The following is a 24599-nucleotide window of genomic DNA, read 5'->3' as shown; positions in this document are numbered from 1 at the left end:
ACTGTGGTACATGACTCTTTTTGAATTATGGTTTTCTCAGGGTATATGCCCAGTAATGGGATTGCTGGGTCGTATGGTAGTTCTATTTTTAGTTTTTTAAGGAACCTCCATACTGTTCTCCATAGTGGCTGTATCAATTTACATTCCCACCAACAGTGCAAGAGGGTTCCCTTTTCTCCACACCCTCTCCAGCATTTATTGTTTCTAGATTTTTTGATGATGGCCATTCTGACCGGTGTGAGATGATATCTCATTGTAGTTTTGATTTGCATTTCTGTAATGATTAATGATGTTCAGCATTCTTTCATGTGTTTGTTGGCAATCTGTATGTCTTCTTTGGAGAAATGTCTATTTAGGTCTTCTGCCCATTTTTGGATTGGGTTGTTTGTTTTTTTGATATTGAGCTCATGAGCTGCTTGTAAATTTTGGAGATTAATCCTTTGTCACTTGCTCCATTTGCAAATATTTTCTCCCATTCTGAGTGTTGTCTTCTCATCTTGTTTAAGGTTTCCTTTGCTGTGCAAAAGCTTTTAAGTTTCATTAGGTCCCATTTGTTTATTTTTATTTTTATTTCCATTTCTCTAGGAGGTGGGTCAAAAAGGATCTTGCTGTGATTTATGTCATAGAGCGTTCTGCCTATGTTTTCCTCTAAGAGTTTGATAGTGTCTGGCCTTACATTTAGGTCTTTAATCCATTTTGAGTTTATTTTTGTGTATGGTGTTAGGGATTGTTCTAATTTCATTCTTTTACATGTAGCTGACCAGTTTTCCCAGCACCACTTATTGAAGAGGCTGTGTTTTCTCCATTGTATATTCTTGCCTCTTTTATCAAAGATAAGGTGACCATATGTGCGTGGGTTTATCTCTGGGCTTTGAATCCTGTTCCATTGATCTATATTTCTGTTTTTGTGCCAGTACCATACTGTCTTGATTAGTGTAGCTTTGTACTATAGTCTGAAGTCTGGGAGCCTGATTCCTCCAGCTCCGTTTTTCTTTCTCAAGATTGCTTTGGCTGTTCGGGGTCTTTTGTGTTTCCATATAAATTGTGAAAGTTTTTGTTCTAGTTCTGTGAAGAATGCCATTGGTAGTTTGATAGGGATTGCATTGAATCTGTAGATTGCTTTGGGTAGTATAGTCATTTTCACAATGTTGATTCTTCCAATCCAAGAACATGGTATATCTCTCCATCTATTTGTATCATCTTTAATTTCATTCATCAGTGTCTTATAATTTTCTGCATACAGGTCTTTTGTCTCCCTAGGTAGGTTTATTCCTAGGTATTTTATTCTTTTTGTTGCAATGGGAAATGGGAGTGTTTCTTAATTTCACTTTCAGATTTTTCATCATTAGTGTATAGGAATGCAAGGGATTTCTGTGCATTAATTTTGTATCCTGCTACTTTACCAAATTCATTGATTAGCTCTAGTAGTTTTCTGGTAGCATCTTTAGGATTCTCTATGTATAGTATCATGTCATCTGCAAACAGTGATGGCTTTACTTCTTTTCCGATTTGGATTCCTTTTATTTCTTTTTCTTCTCTGATTGCTGTGGCTAAGACTTCCAAAACTATGGTGAGAGTGGGCCACCTTGTCTTGTTCCTGATCTTAGTGGAAATGGTTTCAGTTTTTCACCATTGAGGACGATGTTGGCTGTGGGTTTGTCATATATGGCCTTTATCATGTTGAGGTAAGTTCCCTCAGTGTCTACTTTCTGGAGGGTTTTTATCAAAAATGGGTGTTGAATTTTGTCAAAAGCTTTCTCTGCATCTATTGAGATGATCATATGGTTTTTCTTCTTCAATTTGTTAATATGGTGTATCACATTGCTTGATTTGTGTGTATTGAAGAATCCTTGCATTCCTGGGATAAACCCCACTTGATCATGGTGTATGATACTTTTAATGTGCTGTTGGATTCTGTTTGCTAGTATTTTGTTGAGGATTTTTGCATCTAGGTTCATCAGTGATATTGACCTGTCATTTTCTTTGTTTGTGACCACTTATTGAAGACACTGTCTTTTCTCCGTTGTATATTTTTGTCTCCTTTGTTGTAGATTAATTGACCATAAGTGCGTGGGTTTATTTCTTGGTTCTCTATTCTATTCCACTGATTTATGTCTGTTTTTGTTCCAGTACCACACTGTTTTGATTACTGTAGCTTTGTAGTATAGTCTGATGTCAGAGACTGTGATACCACCAGCTTTGTTCTTTCTTTTCCTCAAGATTGCTTTGGTATTTGGGGGTCTTTTGTGGTTCCATATAAATTTTAGGATTATTTGTTCTTAGTTCTGTGGAAAATGTCAGGGTATTTTGATAGGGGTTGCATTAAATCTGTAGATTGCTTTGGGTAGTGTGGACATTTTAACAATAGTAATTCTTCCAATCCAAGAACACAAGATGTTTTTCCATTTCTTTGTATCATTTTCAAATTCCCTCATCAATGTTTATAGTTTTTAGAGTAAAGGTGTTTCACCTCCTTGGTTAATTTTTTCCGAGGTATTTTATTCTTTTTGACATACTTGTAAGTGGGATTGTTTCCTTAATTTCTCTTTCTAATAGTTCTTTATTAGAGAATAGAAAATTAACAGATTTCTGTATATTAATCATGTATCCTGCAAGTTTACTGTATTCATTTCTTAGTTCTAATACGTATTCAAACAGAAACACATGCACAAATGTTCATAGCAACAGTATTCACACTAGCTAAGAGCTGAAAACAACACGAATGTCCGTCAACTGATTATCAAATAAACAAAATGTGGTATATCCATACAATGAAATATTATTCATCCATAAAAAGGAATGAAGTGCTGATACATACTAGAATAAGGATGAACCTCGAAGCATTATACTAAGTGAAAGAAGCCAAACACAAAAGGCCATGCATTTTATGTTCCATTTACATGAAATGTCCAGTATAAACAAGTCCATAGTGACAGAAAGATTAGTGATTCAAGGAGTGAATGGGGAGTAACTGCTTAATGGGAACACAGTTTCCTTTTTGAGTGATGAAAATGTTCTGGAACTAGATAGGGGTGATGGGTGCACAACACTGTGAATGTACTAAAAATCTCAATGAATTGTACACTTTAAAATGGTTTAAATGGTGAGTTTCATGTTATGTGAATGTTACCTCAATTTTAAAAATACTACTGGATTTTAATTGAAATTACATTTAATTTGTATTACTATTTATACAAATTTCATTTTTATGATGTGAATTCTTCCCATCAGAGGACATGATTTGAGTATTTGGGTATCATCTTATGTTCTTTTTTTAAAATTGAGGTATAATTGTCATATAACATTGTGTAAGTTTAAGGTATACAACAAATTGATTCGATACATTTATATAGTGCAAAATGATTACCACCATAGCATCAGCTAACACCTCTATTCCATCACATAATTATCATTTATTTTTAGTCGTGATAATGGTTCAGATCTAGTGTATTAGCAACTTTGAAGTTTATAATATTGTTGACTATAATCACTATGCAGCAGATTCGACTTCTTGGGCTTATTTATTTACTAGTTGAAAGTTTTTACTCTTAAACATCTCCCCAATTCCTCCAGCCCCCAGCATTCTACTCTCTATCTTTATGAGTTTGGCTTTTTTAGATTGTACATATAAGTGATTCATACAGTATTTGTCTTTGTCTGACTTCACTTACTATAATGCTCTCAAGATCCATTCATGTTGGCACAAATGGCAGGATTTCCTTCTTTCTCATGGCTAATATTCCATTTTGTGTGTGTGTGTGTGTGTGTGTGTGTGTGTGTCAAACCACATCTTTATCTATTCATCCACTGATGGACACTTAGGTTATGAACCTAAATGTCTGTTTTATGTTCTTTGATGAGATTTTATAGTGTTTTGTTTTTATATTGATTCTATACCTTTTGTATTAAATTATTTCTAAATATTTTATACTTTTGTCACTATTGTAAGTGGAATACGCTACTAATATCCATTTCGTTCTGGTTCTTGCTAACATAGAAAAGCTATTTCTTTAATGTTTTATTTGTATTTAGCCATCTTACCAAAATAGCTCATTAATTCTAGTAATTGTTTTTCTATACTTTCTTGGTTTTTCTAAGTATACAATTATATTGTTACTTCTCTTCCAATAATTATACTGATTGCTTTATGTTGTTGTCTTCCTCCACTTGCTAAAACCTCAGAAAAATGTCAACTATAATAGTAATTGTAGGCATTTCTGTCTTGTTCCTAAACTTAATGTAAAAAATGTAGAGTCACCATTTAGAATGGTGTTTTTTCTTGTCTTACTGATCAGTACATTCAGCACAATGTTGAAGTGCAGTAGTGATCATGATTATCTGCATCCTTTACTGAGTTTAAAGGAAATAGTGCTAACATTTCACCATTTAAAATGATGCTTGCTGAAAGTTTTTGATGGATACTTTTGACCAAGTTAAAGAAATTAATAAATTCATTTAATCATTTAACAAATATTTACTGAATACTTACTAAGTGTCAGGTACTATTCTAGGCACTTGGGACACATCAGTGAATAAAATGGGCAAAAACTCTCTGCCCTAGCAGAGCTTACATTTTAGTTAAGGAAGACAGCAAATAAGCAAGATAAAAAGCAAAATATAAACTATTTTAGATGATGAAAAATACTAAGAAAAAGTAAAGCAAGGGAGGGAAGTAGTGAGTGTTAGGGCCAGGGGAGAGGTTACAATGTCCGATAAGGTGGCCAGAGAAAGGCCTCACTTAGGAGGATATATCAGATTAAAATACCTGAAAGAAGACGGGGAGAGGGCCATGTGCATAAATGAGGGAAAGCACTTTATTTAAGGGCAGACCAAGTGAAAAGGACCTGCGGTGGGAGCTTGTCAGGCCTATTTGAAGAAGAGCAAGGAGGTCAGTGTGAAGTGAAGTAAGGAAGAGAGTAGGAAGAGATGAGAGCAGAAGGTAAGGTTGGCTCAGATCACACTGGCCCTTGTAGACCACTGTGAAGACTTGGGCTCTGAGTCTGAATGAGATGGGGACATTGCAAGGTAATGAGTAGGAAAGAGACATGATATGACTTAAGTTTTAACATGACTGCCCTGGCAGCAGGTGGAGAATATCCTGGGAGTGTGAGGGATAAGCATGGGAGAGGGGGGATAATCAAAAAGTGTTTCAGTAATATAGGCTTTGGACCAGGCAGGGAGCAGTGGAGGTGGTGAGTAGTGGACAGATTCTGGATACATTTTGAAAGGTAGTCTGGCTGGAGTTGCTAATGGATCAAATGTGGGCATGGAGAGAAAGAGGGATCAAGGAAGATGGCTAAGTGTTTGGCTCAACCACTTCTAGTTGCTAGTGTGAGGTTTTATGAATAGGAATTGATTTTCACTGAACACTTTTTGGGCATCTATTCATGATCATACGGTTTTCCTTATTTAATTTGTTAATGTGGTAAATTACAGTATTACATTACTTTAATTTATTATGCTAAATTAACTTTGTATTACTAAGAGGAGGACATCTTGGCTACTTTTCCCCCATCCTCTCCATCCTCTTTATTCTTTCATGTATTTTGTTATTTGAAGCCATGTTTTTTCCTACTACTTATCTTTGAAAATGTATTACCACCATATCTTCTGCCAAACAGGCTTTTGGGAGCAAGTATGGGGACCCAACCGCCATTTGAAACATTGTTTCTATAGATAAATGAGCTTTGAATTCCAAACAGCTGGTTTCCCTGTGAACTTTATAAGCTAAAGTATTCTCAGAGTGGGAAAAAAACATATTTCCAATGAAAGGTTCCTTAGCACCTTCAGTTTCCAGCACAATTTTCCAAAACTTCTCTCAGTACAGTGCAACTAAGCCACCAGGTCTATGTCTTGTTATGGGTGAATGTTACGTGCAGTGATGTTTCTTTTTAAGGTATCCTCACCTGAGTCCCAAGAACAAGGAGTCTTTTGACGTGGGCTGTAACCTCTTTGCCAAGTTTTCTGCATACATTAAGAATGCACAAAAGGAGGCAAATAAGAGTAAGATACCTTTCTTTAAGTCTTTTTGTTTTTCTCACTCACATGCACACTCTCATATTCTGACTCAACTGAAATAGGACTTTCCTGAATATATAGTATATATTGGGGAATACTCTTCATCTCACTCTCTGTTCTCTCTTCTGAAATTCCTTCCATGAACTTTTATTGGACTTAGAATCTAATATTCAATATAGCAATCACCAACTTAGCTCTATTAGAACATTGACATGCCAGGGGTGAACTAACTGCTGGACTGTATTTCTTAACCCCTCCAACTTTCCCAGTCTTGTGTACCTTTAAGGTTTCTTAAACCATAGCACCTACCATTTCCCACACTCTTGAATAGGTTTACTATTCTCTGAATCATTCTCTGAATCTTGAATAGGTTTACTATTCTCTGAATCATGAGAGCTATTAGTCTCTGATTCCACTTTCTGACTCTTCTTGAGTGATAATATATATTACCTTTCTTTTTCTTTGACTCTCCTCCCAATTTACCTCCTCAAGAAGAGTCCAAAAATATGTCTACTCACCATTTGATTAAACATCTGATTCTGCCTTATCAGTGGGTAGTTGAGCATTCTAGTTAAGTATATAGAGATGTCTAAATGTGTGAAAAGCATATTGGGGATTAATCCTTTGTCAGTTGCTTCATTTGCAAATATTTTCTCCCATTCTGAGGGTTAGCTGCATTGCAGCTCTATTTACAATAGCCAGGACATGGAAGCAACCTAAGTGTCCATCATCGGATGAATGGATAAAGAAGATGTGGCATATATATATACAATGGAATATTACTCAGCCATAAAAAGAAACGAAATGGAGTTATTTGTAGTGAGGTCGATGGAGTTAGAGTCTGTCATACAGAGTGAAGTAAGTCAGAAAGAGAAAAACAAATACAGTATGCTAACACATATATATGGAATCTAACGAAGAAAAAAAAAAGGTCATGAAGAACCTAGTGGCAAGTTGGGAATAAAGACACAGACCTACTAGAGAATGGACTTGAGGATATGGGGAGGGGGAAGGGTAAGATGTGACAGAGAGAGTGGCATGGACATATATACACTACCAAACGTAAAATAGATAGCTAGTGGGAAGCAACCGCATAGCACAGGGAGATCAGCTCGGTGCTTTGTGACCACCTAGAGGGGTGGGATAGGGAGGGTGGGAGGGAGGGAGATGCAAGAGGGAAGAGATGTGGGAACATATGTATATGTATAACTGATTCACTTTGTTATAAAGCAGAAACTAACACACCATTGTAAAGCAATTATACTCCAATAAAGATGTTAAAAAAAAAAGCATATTGGGAATGTATTTAGTCATGAAGACTGCACATTTATAAGTAACCCTTTGACTCCATTGCCTCAGATTTTGAAAAATCTCTGCTCAAAGAATTTAAGCGTCTGGATGACTACTTGAACACCCCACTTCTAGATGAAATTGATGCAGATAGTGCTGAGGAACTCACAGTTTCCAGAAGATTGTTCTTGGATGGGGATCAGCTGACACTGGCTGACTGCAGTTTGTTACCCAAACTGAACATTATTAAAGTAAGTCTTCATAGGGCAGGCTGAATGATTGAGAGGAGTTTGGGAGTTGCCAACAGGAAGCACAGTGACCATTCAGTGTGAGTTTTTATACGAGGGCTTTGTCATCATCATTATGCATAGGGTATGTCTCCTTTTTCTCCTCAGAGGAAAAATCCATAATGATCTTCTCTGGGAAGCATAAAAACTTCTTGTTTCTTTCTTCCTAAATCAGAAGGTGTTTTCCACTGTCTTGTCTATAAAACAAGGGTAATAGTACCCATTTCACAGAACTGTTGAGAAAATTAAATTAAGGCATATGAAATACTTAGAAAAGTGTCTGAATCATAACAAGTGATAATAAAGTGAGCTATTATTATTATTATTATTATCTAATCATTAATTTAACAAATTTTTATTGAACAGACCTTATTCTATCTCAGGTCCTATGCCAGACACAAAGAATACATAAAGAAGTAAGACACTGTCGGACCCTAAACAGTGAAAAGATCTGTGCTCTTTTTCTGCGCTTCCTTCTTCTAAACATTCATAATTAAATACACCATAAATATAAAAATGATTACAAGCATGGAGTTTTGTCTACATTTGTAGACAAAACATTAAAGTAGTAAATCCAAGATTCTTTAAGTTTATTTTGTAGTACTTTTTGTGTAGGTAACATGTCTTCAATGATCCTGATTTTTGACATATGTTTTTACACACTAGGCATTTTACTGATGCCCCTCACTACCAATTGCTTTTTCCTTTTTTTTTTCCAAAACCCTAGGTTGCTGCAAAGAAATACCGTGATTTCGACATTCCAGGAGAATTCTCAGGAGTCTGGCGCTATCTCCACAATGCCTATGCCCGTGAAGAATTTACCCACACGTGTCCTGAAGACAAAGAAATTGAAAATACCTATGCAAGTGTGGCTAAGCAAAAGAGTTAGGACAGCTCTTTCAGTAGAACAACCTCTCTTTTCACTTGTTATCATATTAGAAAATCTTTTGGAAATAAGAATATGGAAAATATGGTTTCCTCTATCCAACTTTCTTATGAAAAAGAATGCTATATTTTCTGTATCTAGTTAATCCAAACTATCTGCTCACTGTGTATTTTAAAGGTCTTTATATTTTCATTTCACTTTTTAATTCCCATGGCACAACCACTGCAATCTTAAATGATATGGAAAGTATCAATATCTTTTGCTAGAATGCATCATGTGTGCAAGCTCAACAGATGGCTGAAGTTACAAATGACATACAGTCACAGTCTCAAACTGTTCCTTAGAAATATTTACATCTAAATCATTAAAACAATTTTACTAAGAAATTTCACTGACCAAAAGGTCTTGTTGCTGTCCATTAAAGGGTAAAGTAAACCGTTCATAAAGGGTAATCACAAATCTTTCTACAGAATTTATAATGTTCCATTACTATATGTACTCAAATATACATGTTAAAATACAATCAAATCACTCAAATCTGAAAACAAAAACTGAACTTTATTTTTGCTCCTTCAAAAGAGAAACAAAGTTCAGCCTCAAAAAAGAGAGATAGGTGTTATTAGAGGTCTTGGTGGGATATACATAAAATTTATTTATTTATTTTTTGGCCATGCTGCGGGGCATGTGGGTCTTAGTTCCCCAACCAGGGATGGAACCTATGCCCCCTGCAGTGGAAGCTCAGTGTCTTAACCACTGGACCACCAGGGAAGTCCCTAGATAAAATTTAAATAAAGCAGTGTTTTCATAGGTTCAAAGAAAAGTAAGGCAATGAGTAAAGAGTTAACAGGCCTGGAACAGGCGCGTGAAAAAATGCTCATCATTGCTAATTATTAGAGAAATGCAAATCAAAACTACAATGAGGTACCAGGTCACACCGGTCAGAATGGCCATCATTAAAGAGTCTACAAATAATAAATGCTGGAGAGGGTGTGGAGAAAGGGAACTCTCCTACACTGTTGGTGGGAATATAAGTTGGTGCAGCCACTATGGAAAACAGTATGGAGGTTCCTCAAAAAAACTAAAAACAGAGTTGCCACATGATCCAGCAATCCCACTCCTGGGCATATACCCAGACAGAACTTTAATTTGAAAAGATACATGCATCCCTATTTTCATAGCAACACTATTCACAATAGCCAAGACATGGAAACAACCTAAATGTCCATCAACAGATGAATGGATAAAGAAGATGTGGTGTGTGTGTGTATATAGATATAGATAGATAGATATAGTGGAATATTACTCAGCCATAAAAAAGAATGAACTAATGTCACTTGCAGCAATGTGGATGGACCTAGAGATTGTCATACTAAGCGAAGTAAGTCAGAAAGAGAAAGACAAATATCTTATGATATCACTTATATGTGGAATCTAAAATACGACATAAATCAACATATCTACGAAACAGACTCACAGACATAGAGAACAGACTTGTGGTTGCCAAAGGGGGGGTTGGGAGGAAATGACTGGGAGTGTGAGATTAGCAGAGGCAAACTATTATATATCAGATGGATGGATAAACAACAAGGTCCTACTGTATATAGCTCAGGGAAGTATATTCAATATCCTTTGATAAACCATAATGGAAAAGAATATGTATATATATGTATGTATAACTGAGTCACTATGCTGTACAGCAGAAATTAGCACAGCATTGTAAATCAACTATACTTCAATAAAATTAAAAAACAAAAAGAGTTAACAGGCCTGGGTACAGAAAGGGCTCAATGCACTGTCCTTGGAGCCAGAGTTAAGATAAATACATTATGTTGTGTCCCTTCTTTGATAGGAAGACCCTGATCTGAGACAGATGTACCTGGACTAGATGGCAAGGTTGTGACTTCTCTGAACATCTCAGAGCCGTTCATTCTCACTGGTAGGATTTCAAAGAGTCAAGTGTTTTAAGATCTATGATTTTAAAGAACAAAGTCTCTCGGGACTTCCCTGGCAGTCCAGTGGTTAAGACTCCCTGCTTCCACTGCAGGGGGCACAGGTTCACCCCTGCTTGGGGAACTAAGATTCCACATGCCCCCCAGTGTGGCAAAAGAAAGAAACAAAGAAACAAAGAAAGAAACAAAGAAAGAAAGAACAAAGTTTCTCACTACCATGCCCTTAAACTCATTAATAGAAGCAGTCTTTTACAGATTACACCATACTTAAAAGTGTATTCATGTCATTGCAAAGCTGCAAGTAAGTCTTATCCAACTTCATAGGTACTGATACAGCTCAGAATTACCCTCCTAGACAAAAGGATTATTATCTTCTTAGATGACATTAATACAATTCAATTCAGTAACTACTTATTGAGTACTTACTATGTTATTATTATTTAGTTATTTAATCTTCACAACAACCTCATGCCAAAGGAACAGTCCCTATCCTCATGAAACACGCACTTCAATAATGGACACAGGCAATTAGACATGCAATTACAATACGTATGTGTTATGAAAAGAGTAAGCACAAGGTTACATAACAGAAGTACATCCTTATGTGTTCCCCCAGCCTGACCTCAAACAAGTTCCACTTGGTCATATAGCCTTTGCACAGCACAACCTCTGTGAAAATTCTTAGAGATGTGTTTTTATGAGAAGGTAAATTTTTTTCCCACCTGGGCAGACACATGACTCCAAAACAGGGTCCTGGATGAACCTAGCATCAGCAACCTGTTACCCTACTGCTGTAAATTACCCAATATGAGACAGGGAATTTTTACTCATTAGTGTCAAATTTTAAAAAATAAAAAGGAAATTTTTTCTAATTATGAAAGCATTACATGTTGGTGCAAACACAGATAGTAGTGGAATAGAGATTCCAAACATAGAGAGATGTATGAAAACTTACTATCTGATAAGGTGGCATTTCTGATCAGTGGTGAAACACTAGGACACAATTCAGCTGTATTTTTTGCCACTTTATGACAAGGATGGCCTTTCCTCCAGTGTCCCATAACATGTTCCTCATTTCTGTCTGAGAGCTCACCAGAAGCACCTTTAGCATTCACATTTCTAGTGACATTCTGGTCACGATGATATGTGTATTCTCCAAGATGACAGAATCTTTCTCTACTGCTTTTCTCTCTTCTTTCTGAGCCCTCACCAGAATCACCTATAATGTCCATATTTCTGGCATGCACCTCAAAACTCTTCCAGCCTCTATACATTGCCCACTTACAAAGTTGCTTCCACATGCTTAGCTATTTGTTAGGGCAGCACCCCACTTCTCAGTACCAAAATTTGTCTTAGTCTGCTCAGGCTGCCACAACAAAATACCATAAACTGGCTGGCTTAAATAACAATTTATTTTTCATAATTCTGGAGGCAGAAGTCTGAGATCAGAGTGCCAACATGGACAGATTCTGGCAAGAACTCTCGCTCTGGTTTGCAGACAGCTGCCTTCTCACTGTATCCTCACATGGTGGAGAGAGAGAGGAAGCAAGCTCTCTGTTGTCTCCACCTTCATGACCTCATCTAACCCTAATTATCTCCCAAACGCCCCATCTCCAGATACAGTCACATTGGGGGGTTAGTGTTTCAACATATGAGTTCTGGTGGAGGGGGCACAATTTTAAAACAAGGCTGCCATTTATAATAAAGAAGTAGGTAAGTGTATAGCAGCCAAGTGTCTGGGGATAGGCTTTCTTTTATACAAGTTACAAACCTAAGATCACCTCCAAGATCTGCTTTGTGATCAACACAGCTGGAAGGGCCTTGAGGTAAGGAACAAAATACCTTGTGAATTCAGCAGAGTAGGGGATGGTAGATTTGGTTTTCATAAGTTAGGAAACTTCAAAAAGACTATTCAATAAGACTTCCAGTTGCTGAAGACAATGGTGGCTGCCTTGGTCTGTGTCTCCCAATATTTCCTCCAAAAACAATACAGAATAACAAGAGCACATTTTAAAAGGCACTAAAACCACACGGTAAACATAACGTGAAGATAGAAAAATACCCAAACCTCAATATAACTCTAAGTTAAAAAAAAAAAAGAAAAAAATACCAAATCCCAGCAAGGACTTGATTCAGACTTTCAAAAAATCGAGAAAAAAAATGGAGAAAATTACTCAAACTATGAAAATAAATGGAAGAAAAAGATAAAATTATCTCAGAACTGAGGATAAATTAAAAGGTTCCCAAGCAAAAATGGACTCAAGAAAATTTAATAAGATGCATGGAAAAAGGCAGAAAAATAACTGAGAGAATGAAAATGACATTTAGAACGAAGTAAAAAGGATCAGAAAGACAAGCAAAAAAGGAATAGCAGTTGTAAAATTCGAATCACTGGGAAAGAAAAACAAAACAATGGAACAGAACTAATATTTAAAAGATTTAAACCTATAATCCAAGAAAATTTTCCAAAATTAAAGACCTCAGTCCACACATTGAAAGGTCTCACTGGCTTCCTAGGAAAATTAACCAAACTAATCAATCCAAGGCATATCCTAGTAAAACTATTAGACATGAAAGATAAAGAAAATATATCCTCAAGACCTCTAAGCAAAAAGATCAAATAACCTGTGAAGGTAAGTTAATTAACCTGGTGCCAGGCTTCCCAAAACAACATAAAAAGTAAGGAAGGCAACAATGAAGTAGCATTTTCAAGAAACTTAGGAAAGAGAGTGTGAGCCAAGAATTTTATATCCAGTGAAACTAGTCTTTAAATATCAAGGTTACGGAAAAAGAAAAAGTTTTAAACAAACCAGGACTTAGAAAATTCTGTGCCAATGTGCCCATAAGCAATTTTTAAAAGGTATAGGTACTAACATTATGCAAACATTACTGTTGGGGGAAGTTATGTGATGGGTAAAATACTGTACTGTTTTTTGTTTTTTTTTTTTAAGCAGGATTTTTTTTTAAGAAATTCACATTCTTTTATTTGTTTATTTATTTATTTATTTATGACTGTGTTGAGTCTTCGTTTCTGTGCGAGGGCTTTCTCTAGTTGCGGCAAGTGGGGACCACTCTTCATCGCGGTGCGCAAGCCTCTCACCATCGCGGCCTCTCTTGTTGCGGAGCACAGGCTCCAGACGCGCAGGCTCAGCAATTGTGGCTCACGGGCCCAGTTGCTCCGTGGCATGTGGGATCTTCCCAGACCAGGGCTCGAACCCGTGTCCCCTGCATTGGCAGGCAGATTCTCAACCACTGCGCCACCAGGGAAGCCCCTACTGTACTGTTTTTGAAACTTCTTTTGATTCTGTAATTACTTCAAAATAAAAAGTTTCAAAAAGGTATAAGTACAAAGGTAACTGCTAGAAAAAATACAAACCTCTTTGAATGCTAAAATAAATAAGTAAATTTTAAAAATAAGCATAGAAAGCACATCTGTAGAGAAGGAAACATAAAATATAACATTGCATACATAATTGTAAGATATGATGACTAAATTGAGGCAAGCATGTCAGTTAGATCAATAAATGTGAATGGGCTTAATTTATCCATTAAAAGAAGAGACTTTTCAATTTGACTCACAAAGCAAGAACCAATCATATGCTGCAGGCAACAGACCACAGAGAGCAAAATGATTGAGAAAAGCCAAAAATAAAAGAAGGGATAAAGATGTACAAGGCAAATGGAACAATAAGAAATCAGGGGTAGTGTTTCTTATATCAGACAAAGCAGAATTCAAGCCAGAAACATTGAATGTGACAAAGAAGGGTGGTTTTTGACACTAAAATCTGCAATTCAATATGAATCATATAACACAGTAACTAGTTTTATGAAGCAAAAAATATAGAAGATGTATAGAATCAGAGATAAAAACACACTAAAGATAGGAGACTTGAATATATCACTCTAAGACAGCTCAAGTAGGCAAAAATTAAGTAATAATGTAGAGGACCTAGACAACATGAAAATGTTGATTTTATGCATTACACACTAGTATTAAAGAAGACATCTTCTCAGGTGTCCACATCACAGAAATTGATCATATGTTCGGTCACAAAGAAAAGATCAATAATTTCATAAAGTACAAATATTGCAAACAACACTGTCTGATTGATCACAATAAAATAAAACTAGAAAGTAGTAAAACATTTTTAAAAGGGCCTTCTGCCTAGGAATTTTATTTATTTATTTATTTATTTATTTATTTATTTTTGATGTGGACCATTTTTATTTTTAATTAATTAATTAATTAATTAATGACTTTTCGTTGCAAAGTGGATTTCAAATGTTGCATTCTTAAGGCACAGTGGAGTGTGGGTTACTTTGTTATCAAAATAGATGGCAAAGTAGTGTGTTTATTATGTAATGAGACTATAGCTGTGTTAAAAGAATCCAACATACATTGACATTACCAGACTAAGCACTCATCACAATATTCCTTACTCATGGGAAAGCAACAGTCAGAAAACTTAGGAGATTTAAATAGAAATATCACAACATAATTTCTTCACAAAAATAAAAAATGGAAAAGAGGCTGCAATCAAAATAAACTATTGAGTGGCTCATTTGTTAGCCAAACGAGGTGGAGGAAAAAAGGAATTGGCAAAAGTAACTCTGGAAAATCGTGTTTTCACTGGAAAATATAAAACTAAAGACAAAAGAAACTGTACATAAACAGTGTGTCTAAATGGCAAAGTTGTTTCTCAAGGGGATATGCATAAAGAATTTTGAAACAGCCGTATATGAATATTAGGATTGAAAAATAAGTAAATGGATGGTGGATGGAAGAAACGAGGGTTTCTCATTGTCTGAAAGAAGTTACAAATAAGGAAGGGGGAAGGGAAGGCTACAATGAACCATGTGGTACTGGATTAGATTCAGAGACATCAGCATGTACTTATATTTAACTTAATATATATAGAGAGAGAGAGAGACGAATAAATACAAAAATTAGATATGTGTATATACATGAGTCAATATACACAAGTAAATTTCCTAGCTTTGACAGCTGAGAGGGTCCAGAAGCAATGGTACTCTACTAACAACAAACACACCCAGTACCAAGATACTGGTTTCACACCATTCTCCAAAGAAAAGAACCAGGGTTCACTGGAGACGCAGCTTATTTTAGTGTTGGGGCAGGGACAAATACAAAATGAGCCTGGAGCATTTTGAAGCATCAGAAAGTGAAGAAGTGCTCAAAAACCAAAAGTATGGGTGCATGGCAAACGGACAGAGGAGCCAACCTGAAAGAACTCCCAAAGTTGGAACAATTTGAGCAACAAAAACAAATACTGTTGTATTGGATTATAACCCAAAGTATAAAATAAATATACATGAGTCCATATGGATATAAATAAATAAAAAGTAGAGAAGAGGCAAATCTCCCATACAGAAGAATTCCAAATAATTTAGGAGATACTCCCTTAACTCTAGGGCTTAACTCCTAGAGTGTGGGCTGCACTTAGTGACTTGCTTCCAAAGAGAATGAAAGTGGGGGTGGGGGGTGGGAGTATTTGTCAGGGTTCTCCAGAAAAACACAACCAATTAGATAAATATAGATATATATGAGAGGAGATTTATTATTGGAATTGGCTCACACAGTTTATGGAGGCTGAGAAATTCCACAACCTGCCCTCTGCAATCTGGAGAACCAGGAAAGCTGGTGGTACAATTCAGCCTGCGTCCGGAGTAGGAGGCACTGCCTGGTGTAACAGAGTCTGAAGGCCCTAGAACCATGACCTCCAATGTCCAAAGGCAGGAAAAGATAGATGTCCCAGCTCAAGAAGAGAGGAAATCGGCCCTTCTTTTGCCTTTTTATTCTATTTGGGCCCTCAAAGGATTGAATGATGCCACCCACATCGCTGAGGGCGAATCTTCTTTATTCAGTTTGCCATTCAAATGCGAGCGAAACATCTTCACAGACACACCCAGAAATAATGTTTTACCACCTATTTTGGCATCCCTTAGCCCAGTCAACTTGACACATAAAATTAGCCATCACAATTCCACCCGTTTTCTACTTGGCACTTATACACATCTCCTTACATCACACTTACTCTCCAAGTAAAGACAATAATAGATCTTAATTCCATCTCATACGATATAACTATTCTGCGGTACAAAGTAAAACACACTAACGCCTTCCTCAGAAGAGGAGGTTAAGTCCTCGAGTGATGTCTCCTACTCTTCCCCGGTATCCTTAACTTGAATAATATCATGGAAAGTTAACAATACTTAAATACTATGATATAAAGTCAATAACCTCTATATGATATAGGTTACATAATAAAGCAATAGAAGAATAATAAAAACAAAGATATTTGCTTAATATATGTTTATATACACACAAACATATTCATAACAAAATAAGAAGGAAATACTCATGACAATTATAGCCCTTGTTTCTGTAAGTGGTCACATGTTCATCATTGCTTTCATAATTACCTTCTTCCACTATCTGTTCCATATTCCATTTGCCCTCAGCAAACACCTCAACTGGTTGTAGCTCTTTAGCTGGTAGGATGACCCAAACTTCATCCTCTAGGATATGGGCCATTAGTACTCCTGCCTGAATCGGGTTATTGTAGTTTTCCATTGGCTTTAATCATAGGGCATGGTAAGTAATACTAAGAGACAGCCTAAGGGATGTCCCATATTCCAGACATAGTCTTCCTTACCTCCAGTGTGGACCAGCAGTCCAATTTCCCCTTGGTAGTCAGGATCAATCGCCCCAGCCAGCACAGGAAGTCCATTCCTTGCCTGTTGATTCAGAGGCATGAGGAGCCCAAAGTGGCTGAGGGACAGTTTTAACTTCCGGTTCAATGGAATCATTGTTGTGTTTCCTTGTGGAAGCCTCCTCCCTCTGGAGCTAAGACCTCTAGGCCAGCAGAGCATGATGCTGCAGAAACAGGAAGCAAAGCTTTTGCCCATGGGTCACTGGGGGTAATAGAGAGTGGTGCCACCCCCATTTCCAGCGCCTGATGCCTGCACCGTGAATCCTGGCTGTGGGAAAAACGGCACCGTACACTGAACGCTGACTCTGAGTGTATACAGCCTTCTGCAGAACCTTGCCCCTGCCCCAGAGGGTATCTCCACCTAGCTGGCACTGTAAGTGAGTCTGCAAGGGGCCCTCCCACCCATCTATCAAGCCAGCTGCCCTTTCCACAGTGGAAGTGGTCCAAGGTAATCAACCTGCCACCAGGGAGCTGGCTGATCAGTCTGGGGATTGATACCATATTGGGACTCAGTACTAGTCTCTGTTGCTGGCAGATTGGGCACTCAGCAGTGGCCATAGCCGGGCTGGACTTGGTGAGTGGAAGTCCATGTTGCTGAGCCCACACATCACCTCCATCCCTGGCACCACAGACACTTTGCTGTAGGAAAGAGGACACTTTGTGTCTGGGGAAAGAGGCCAATTGGAATCCACAGAACGGGTCATCCTATCTACTTGATTACTAACGTCCTCCTCTGCTGAGGTCACTCTTTGGTGAGCATTCACATGGGACACAAATATTGTTACATTTTTTGACCATCCAGAGAGTTCTATCCATACCTCTTCCCCAAATTCCTTTGTTGCCAATTTTCCAATCATATTCTTCCCAAGTCCCTGACCATCCACCTAAAACATTGGCCAGGGCCCATGGACTGGTATATAACCGCACATCTGGCCAGTTACCCTTCCAAGCAGTCAGGTGCATTGCTCGAAGTTCTGCCCACTAGGAGCATTTCCTTCACCACGTCCTTCAGGGATGCCCCAGAGACAGGCCGTCGCGTTGCCTCTGTCCACCTGTGGTGCTGCCTGCAGATCGCGCAGAACCATCTCTAAACCAGGCCCAAGTCTTTTCTTCCCCTGGCAACTGATCATAGAGAATGCCCCACGAGGCCACAGGTGCAGGCTGGGGTAGAGAAGGCAGTGTAGCAAAGGTAGGGACCATGGGAATTTGGGCCACTTCTTTGTGTAACTTATTGTGCCTTCAGGGCCTGCTTGGGCCTGGTTATGTATATACCACTTCCCTTGGATGATGGAGTGCTGCTGTGCACCCCCAACTTTATGGCTTGGTGGGTCAGATACCACCCAGTTTATGATGGGCAGCTCAAGTCGCAGGGTAACCTCGTGGCCCACGGTTAAGCATTCAGCTTCTACGAAGGCCTGGTAGCCGACCAACAGCTGTTTCTCGAAAGGAGAGAAGTCATCTGCAAAGATGGCAGAGCCTTGCTCTAAAATACTGTAGGGGCTTACCAAAGTCTCCAAACAGCATCCCTTCCTGCCACTGACACTTTCAAGCACCATTGGGTCTGCTGGATCATATGGCGCAAGTGGCAAGGCAGCTTGCATGACACCCTGGACCTGATCCAGAGCCTTCTCTGGTTCTGGGCCCTACTCAAATTAGTAGCTTTCTGAGTCACTTGGAATGGGCCAGAATAACCAACACTGGACCCCTAGATATTTCACTGAGATAGAAGACCCCTGAATTGTAGTTGGATTTATTCCCACCTCATACAAGTAGACACCTTATCAGTAAGTCTAGGGAAGTTGCTACTTCTTGCTCACTAGGTCCAATCAGCATAATGTCATCAGTGTAATGGACTAGTGTGATAGCTTGTGGAAGGAAAAGGTGGTCAAGATCCCTGCTAAATAAATGATGACATAGAGATGGAGAGTTAATAGATACCTAAAGTAGGATGGCAAAGGTGTACTGCAGCCCTCACAAGCTGAAAACAAACTGCATCTGGTGGGTCTTATGGACAGGGATGGAGAAAAACGCATTTGCCAGCTAAGTAGCTCCATACCAGGTAGCAGTGGAGATCTCAATTTGCTCAAGCAATGAAACCACATTAGTACAGCACCTGAAATTGAAATCACCACCTGGTCAAGCTTATGAAAATCCACTGTCATTCTCCAAGACCCATCTGTCTTCTGCACAGGCCAAATAGGCTAGTTTAATGGGGATATGCAGGAAATCACCACTCCTGCATGTTTCTAGTCCTTGATGGTGCCACTAATCTCTGAAATCCACTCAGGTATATGCAATGCTTTTGGTTTACTATTTTTCTAGATAGAGGCAGGTCTAATGGTTTCCATTTGGCCTTTCCTACCAAAATAACCCTCACTCCTCAGGTCAGGAAACTGATACGTCGTGGGGTCTGCCAGTTGCTGAATATGTCTCTCCTAATTTTGCCTTCCAGAACTGTGGACATAACCACAGGATGGGTCTGGGCACCCACTGGACCCAATGGAGACGGGCCTAAGCTAAAATTTCATTGATCACCAGACCTCCATAATCTCCTACTATAACTGATGGACCATAGTGACACTTTGGGTCTCTTGGAATCAGCGTGAGTTCAAGGCCAGTGTCCAATAGTCCCCAAAAGGTTTCTCCCCCAATTCAAAATCACACTGATTAAAAAGGTGTAGGTCCCTTTCGGGAAGGCCAGGAAAAAGATTAACAGTACACATTTTGGGGAGTGTACCAAGGCATGGAGGACTCACACTTCCCTATTTCAAAACTTAGTCCAAAGCTACAGTTCTCAAAACTATGTGGCACTAGCATAAGGATAGACACATAGATCAGTGGAGTAGAACTACGAGTCCAGAAATAAACCCATAGATCTATCCCATGGGTTGCAAACCCAAATGAGTTGAAAACAGGCGTTCAAGCAGAACCCTGCACAGGAATGTTCACCACAGCACTATGCCCAACAGGCACAAGGTGGAAGTCACCCAAATGTACATCAGCTGCTGAGCAGATACACAACATGTGTGGCCTAGCCACGCATTGGAATATTATTCAGCCAGGAAAAGGCATGAAGTGCTGATTGGTGCTACCGCGTGGATGAACCCTAACGCAAACATAAGTGAAAGCAGCCGGACACAAAAGGCCACCTATTTATTGTCTGCTTCCATCTCTAGGAAGTCTCCAGAGCAGGCAAATGTCTGTGCACAGGAAGCAGATGAGTAGTTGCCTGGGGACTATGGGGGGTGGGGTGGGGTGGGGTGGGGGACACTGCAGGAGGGGGCAGTGGGGAGAGACTGCCTGGCGGGTACAGGGGTTTCTCTTTGGGCTGGTGCCAACGTCTTGGAAGTAGATATATAGTCGTGATGGTGGCCCAGCACCGCCAGTGTATACTTGGTGCCCCTGGATGGTCCGCCATTAGCTGCCTTCTCTGTACAAAGTTCCCGTCCGGTGGACAGTGAGAGTTCCAGCAAAGAGAGGGTGCAGCGAGCATGGCGAGCAGGGTCCTGCCAGCGCCATTTCTTTGCAGGCCCAGGACCCCAGCGGTGGGGGTGGGGGCGGGGTGAGGTGGGGTGGGGGAGGGGTTATGGGAAAGCAGTGACCTCACAGGGTCTACGTGTTACGGGGCGTGCTCGCCCCCCCCAACCAATGAGGGCCCGGCCTGTGGTCGCTAGGATACGGAGTAGGGGCCTGAGAACACCGGTTGTCTTGAGATGTTGGGACCAGCAGGCACAACCGACCGCCCCTCATCCCAGCGCACCGCAGAGCGAGGCCATCGCAGAAAGCTGCCCAACGGCCAGCATGCCGGGGAAGAGGGGCCGTGGAGGGTCACCCGGTCGCCGCTCCCGCACCGCCCGAGCCGAGCGGTCCTGCTCCGTGAGCCACATGGAGCGCCTCCTGCGGGAGGGCCACTACGCCCAGCGCCTGAGCTCATCCGCACCCGTCTCCCTAGGGGCCATCATCCAGTACCTGACGGCCAGGGTCCTGGAGCGGGCGGGCCATGAGGCCCAGAACAGCGGCAGGAGGCGCCTCACTCCGGAGCTGGTGGACGTGGCGGCCCGCAACAACGCGCTGCTCAGCGGCTTCTTCAGCACTAGCACCATCTCCCAGGCGGCCCCGGCCCAGCACTACACTAGCTGCCCAGCGACACCTGGGTCCCCGGCCTCCGGGGGGGGGGGGAGGGGCGGGGCGGGGGGCGCGGCCGTCAGGCGCCAGGCCCGCTCACCGACCGACCGCACAGCCCGGGCAGCCCCGGCCTGCCCGCCCCCTTGGGCACAGTCATCGCGAGTCAATCAAGTGTTTCAAGAGACGCCCTGCGCGTGCTTCACTCACTTGGCGTGGGAGGTGGTGGTGGTGGGACACCCCTCGTCGGAGGGATGGAGGGCGGGGGTCTGGCCGGAGTTGGGGGGTGGGGGGGGTGGAGTCGGGGGTGACAGACAGAGAGGAGCGGTGTCTCACGGTGACAGTGCATGGGGTGGCCCTGGGTGGGAGAGGCTGGCTGCGGCGGGGGTGGGGGCGGACTGGGGCCTCGGGTGAGGCCGGACAACGGAAGGCTCCCCCGCTGGCTCTGAGCAAGTCGGAGCCAGGCCAAAGTCCCCGGAGGGACGGGGTTCCTTGCGGCGGCGCTCGACACCGTGAGGGCAGCGTCGTGATAGGGTGAAGGTGCCAAGGCGACCGACCGCCCTGGGTGCGGGATGCAGGGGTGGGTGGACAGAGCGCTTGGCATGGACTCCCATGGGGCAGGGGCTTTGACGGGAAGATGGAGGCGTGATGGGGATTGGGGTGGGCGGGACACGATCAACACAAAGGCAAAGTCGGAATTAGGGTCACGCGGGGTCAAGAGTTTTTGGCTGTGTTCCCCTAGAGATGCCAAGAGATGCCCTGCTTGGCAACCTGCGTAAACAAGCTGTCACCTACCGGTTGGAGCCCTGGTCTGGGAAGATCCCACATGCCGCGGAGCAAGGAAGGCCGTGCGCCACAACTACTGAGCCTGTGCTCTAGAGCCCGAGAGCCACAACTACTGAGCCCGTGTGCCGCAACTACTGAAGCCCGCGCGCCTAGAAGCCGTGCTCCACAACGAGAAGCCACCGCAATGAGAAGCCCGCGCACGGCAAGGAAGAGTAGCCCCCGCTCGCCGCAACTAGAGAAAGCCCCTGCACAGCGACAAAGACCCAACACTGCCAAAAATAAAAAAATAAAATAAATAATTTTTTTTTAAAAGCTGTCACCTAGCAACAGGGGGCGCCCAGCCAGGCCCCGCCCCAGCACCCTTGGTCTGCTCACGGAACCCCGGACGGCGGGCCAGGCCCCGCCCCAGGGCCCTCGATTTGCATACGCCACCCGCAGCCAGTCCCGGACGGGCCTCCGCGCTTGCTATTTTGTGTATCACCAGGAGGACGAGAGCTCCGGGCGGCCGAGCCTGCGCGGTCGCGCGGAGCCCGACGCAGTGCGCGTCTCAGCCCGCCGCCGTCGCCCAGCACTTGCGCCCACTTGCGTCAGCGCGCCCGGAAATTCCTAGGCGGCGAACATGGCGGCTTCCGCGGCCGGCCTGGGCGGCGGTTCGGGTCCCGGGCCTGAGGCCGGGGACTTCCTGGCGCGCTACCGCCAGGTGTGCAACAAGCTGAAGAAGCGGTTCCTGCGGAAGCCGAACGTGGCGGAGGCCGGCGAGCAGTTCAGCCAGCTGGGGCGCGAGCTGCGCGCCCAGGAGTGCCTGCCGTACGCGGCCTGGTGCCAGCTGGCCGTGGCCCGCTGCCAGCAGGCGCTCTTCCACGGGCCCGGGGAGGCGCTGGCGCTGACCGAGGCCGCGCGCCTCTTCCTGCGGCAGGAGCGCGACGCGCGCCAGCGCTTGGCCTGCCCCGCCGCCTACGGGGAGCCGCTGCAGGCCGCCGCCGCCGCCCTGGGCGCCGCCGTGCGCCTGCACCTGGAGCTAGGCCAGCCGGCTGCCGCCGCCGCGCTCTGCCTCGAGCTGGCGGCCGCCCTGCGCGACCTGGGCCAGCCGGCCGCCGCCGCCGGCCACTTCCAACGCGCCGCGCAGCTGCAGCTGCCCCAGCTGCCCCTGGCCGCCCTGCAGGCGCTCGGCGACGCCGCGTCCTGCCAGCTGCTGGCGCGCGACTACAGCGGCGCCCTGGCGCTCTTCACGCGCATGCAGCGCCTGGCGCTGGAGCACGGCGCCCACCCGCTGCCGCCGCCGGGGCCGCAGCCCCCGCCGCAGCCGCAGCCCAAGCCGCCGGGGCCGCAGCCCGGGGCCGGCGCGGCCTCCGCCCCACCGCTCGCGCTGCTCCCGCCCGGCGCGGGCTCCGCGGCCGCGCCCTCCCCCGCCGCGCTGGGCGCCTTCGCCGACGTGCTGGTCCGCTGCGAGGTGTCCCGCGTGCTGCTGCTGCTGCTCCTGCAGCCGCCGCCCGCCAAGCTCCTGCCGGAGCACGCGCACACCCTGGAGAAGTACTCCTGGGAGGCCTTCGACGGCCACGGGCAGGACGGCAGCGGCCCGCTTCCCGAGGAGCTCTTCCTGCTGCTGCAGTCCTTGGTCATGGCCACCCACGAGAAGGACACGGAAGCCGTCAAGTCGCTGCAGGTGGAGATGTGGCCCCTGTTGAGCGCCGAGCAGAACCACCTCCTGCACCTCGTTCTGCAGGAAACCATCTCCCCGTCGGGCCAGGGGATCTGACGAGTCACTCCCAGCGACTCTGTGCCTGTCCCCGAACCTCACGCACCCGCCTGCGCGTTTACGGGGACACAAGAGGCGTTGACCCGGCGCTTCTGCCTTTGCAGTGTATCTTACCCCTGTTGCCACCAGAAGAATGCGGTTGACTACAAGTTACGTTGTTTCCACAATAGTGGCAGAAAAGAAACCATATGGTAGAATCGGAGTAGAGTCTCCGATTCTCTTCCCCAGAAACGGCAACAGAACCATGAGAGCCCCTTCCGCCCCCTTTCCTCTTCTGTTTTCACCCAACTGTCCCCACCCACCCCTCTTCCCCCGCAAGGCTCCCCTCCCCCCGCGTCCTTCTTTCCGACTGAGGATTAATTTGCACAGCTCTGGCTCGCTACTTAAGCTGCATGATTTTTTCACGGTGACTCTTGATTGCTTAGCGTATTTCGATGTCCGCCTGCGTGATCGCCCAGTTCCCCCTGTGTTTCACGCGCCCCGTACGTGTTGGTGGGAATCACTGGATTCAGTGCTAGGCTGTTGTCGCTACAGCCCTCAGTCCATGATAAAGCCATTCTGACCCTCCTAGCTTGTGGTTCGGATTTACCTCATCTATGAAATGGGAATAGCTTATCTCCCTGGCAGGAGGCGGCAAGCAGAAGCAGATAGCTCCCTTTTAGCTCCAAGATGGATTCGTTCATTCGAAGTGGACAGCGTGCCTATGAATCTACAGAGGCCATTTGCGATGTGGCCTTTCTCAGCTGCAGTGCGAATGTGTTCGGTGCAGAG

The 24599-nt window shown here is 43.2% G+C and overlaps 2 protein-coding genes and 1 long non-coding RNA gene across 4 annotated transcripts in view; 2 read left to right on the top strand and 1 right to left on the bottom strand.

The window, feature by feature from the left end:
• Positions 1-12544, top strand: part of CLIC2 (chloride intracellular channel 2) — a 35733-nt gene extending 23189 nt beyond the window's left edge. Inside the window, exons 4-6 of the mRNA XM_082447891.1 lie at positions 5897-6003; positions 7378-7559; positions 8323-12544. Coding sequence (XP_082304017.1) covers positions 5897-6003; positions 7378-7559; positions 8323-8484 — 451 coding nt within the window. The 3' untranslated portion in view covers positions 8485-12544. The remainder of the gene's footprint in view (positions 1-5896; positions 6004-7377; positions 7560-8322) is intronic.
• Positions 7566-20376, bottom strand: LOC309653307. Of its 2 annotated transcripts, none has more exons than XR_014259071.1 (3): positions 19221-20376; positions 17108-17328; positions 7566-7828 (listed from the first exon to the last, which is right to left on the bottom strand). It is a non-coding gene; the product is annotated as an uncharacterized lncRNA (long non-coding RNA). The 2 variants fall into 2 exon arrangements; XR_014259072.1 differs by lacking the exon at positions 19221-20376 and adding an exon at positions 18106-19091.
• A 1270-nt stretch (positions 20377-21646) lies between these two features.
• On the top strand, positions 21647-24398 carry LOC309653291 (40-kDa huntingtin-associated protein-like). Its single transcript, XM_082447877.1, has one exon. The coding sequence runs from the start codon at positions 22692-22694 to the stop codon at positions 23826-23828; it is 1137 nt and encodes a 378-aa protein (XP_082304003.1). The 5' UTR covers positions 21647-22691; the 3' UTR covers positions 23829-24398.
• Positions 24399-24599: the final 201 nt, after the last annotated feature.

The sequence above is a fragment of the Balaenoptera physalus genome (genome assembly GCF_965194825.1).
Source record: "Balaenoptera physalus genome assembly, chromosome: X".
NCBI lineage: Eukaryota > Metazoa > Chordata > Mammalia > Artiodactyla > Balaenopteridae > Balaenoptera > Balaenoptera physalus.
Note: the sequence above shows the minus strand (reverse complement) of the source record. Positions and strands in the feature narration are given on the sequence as shown.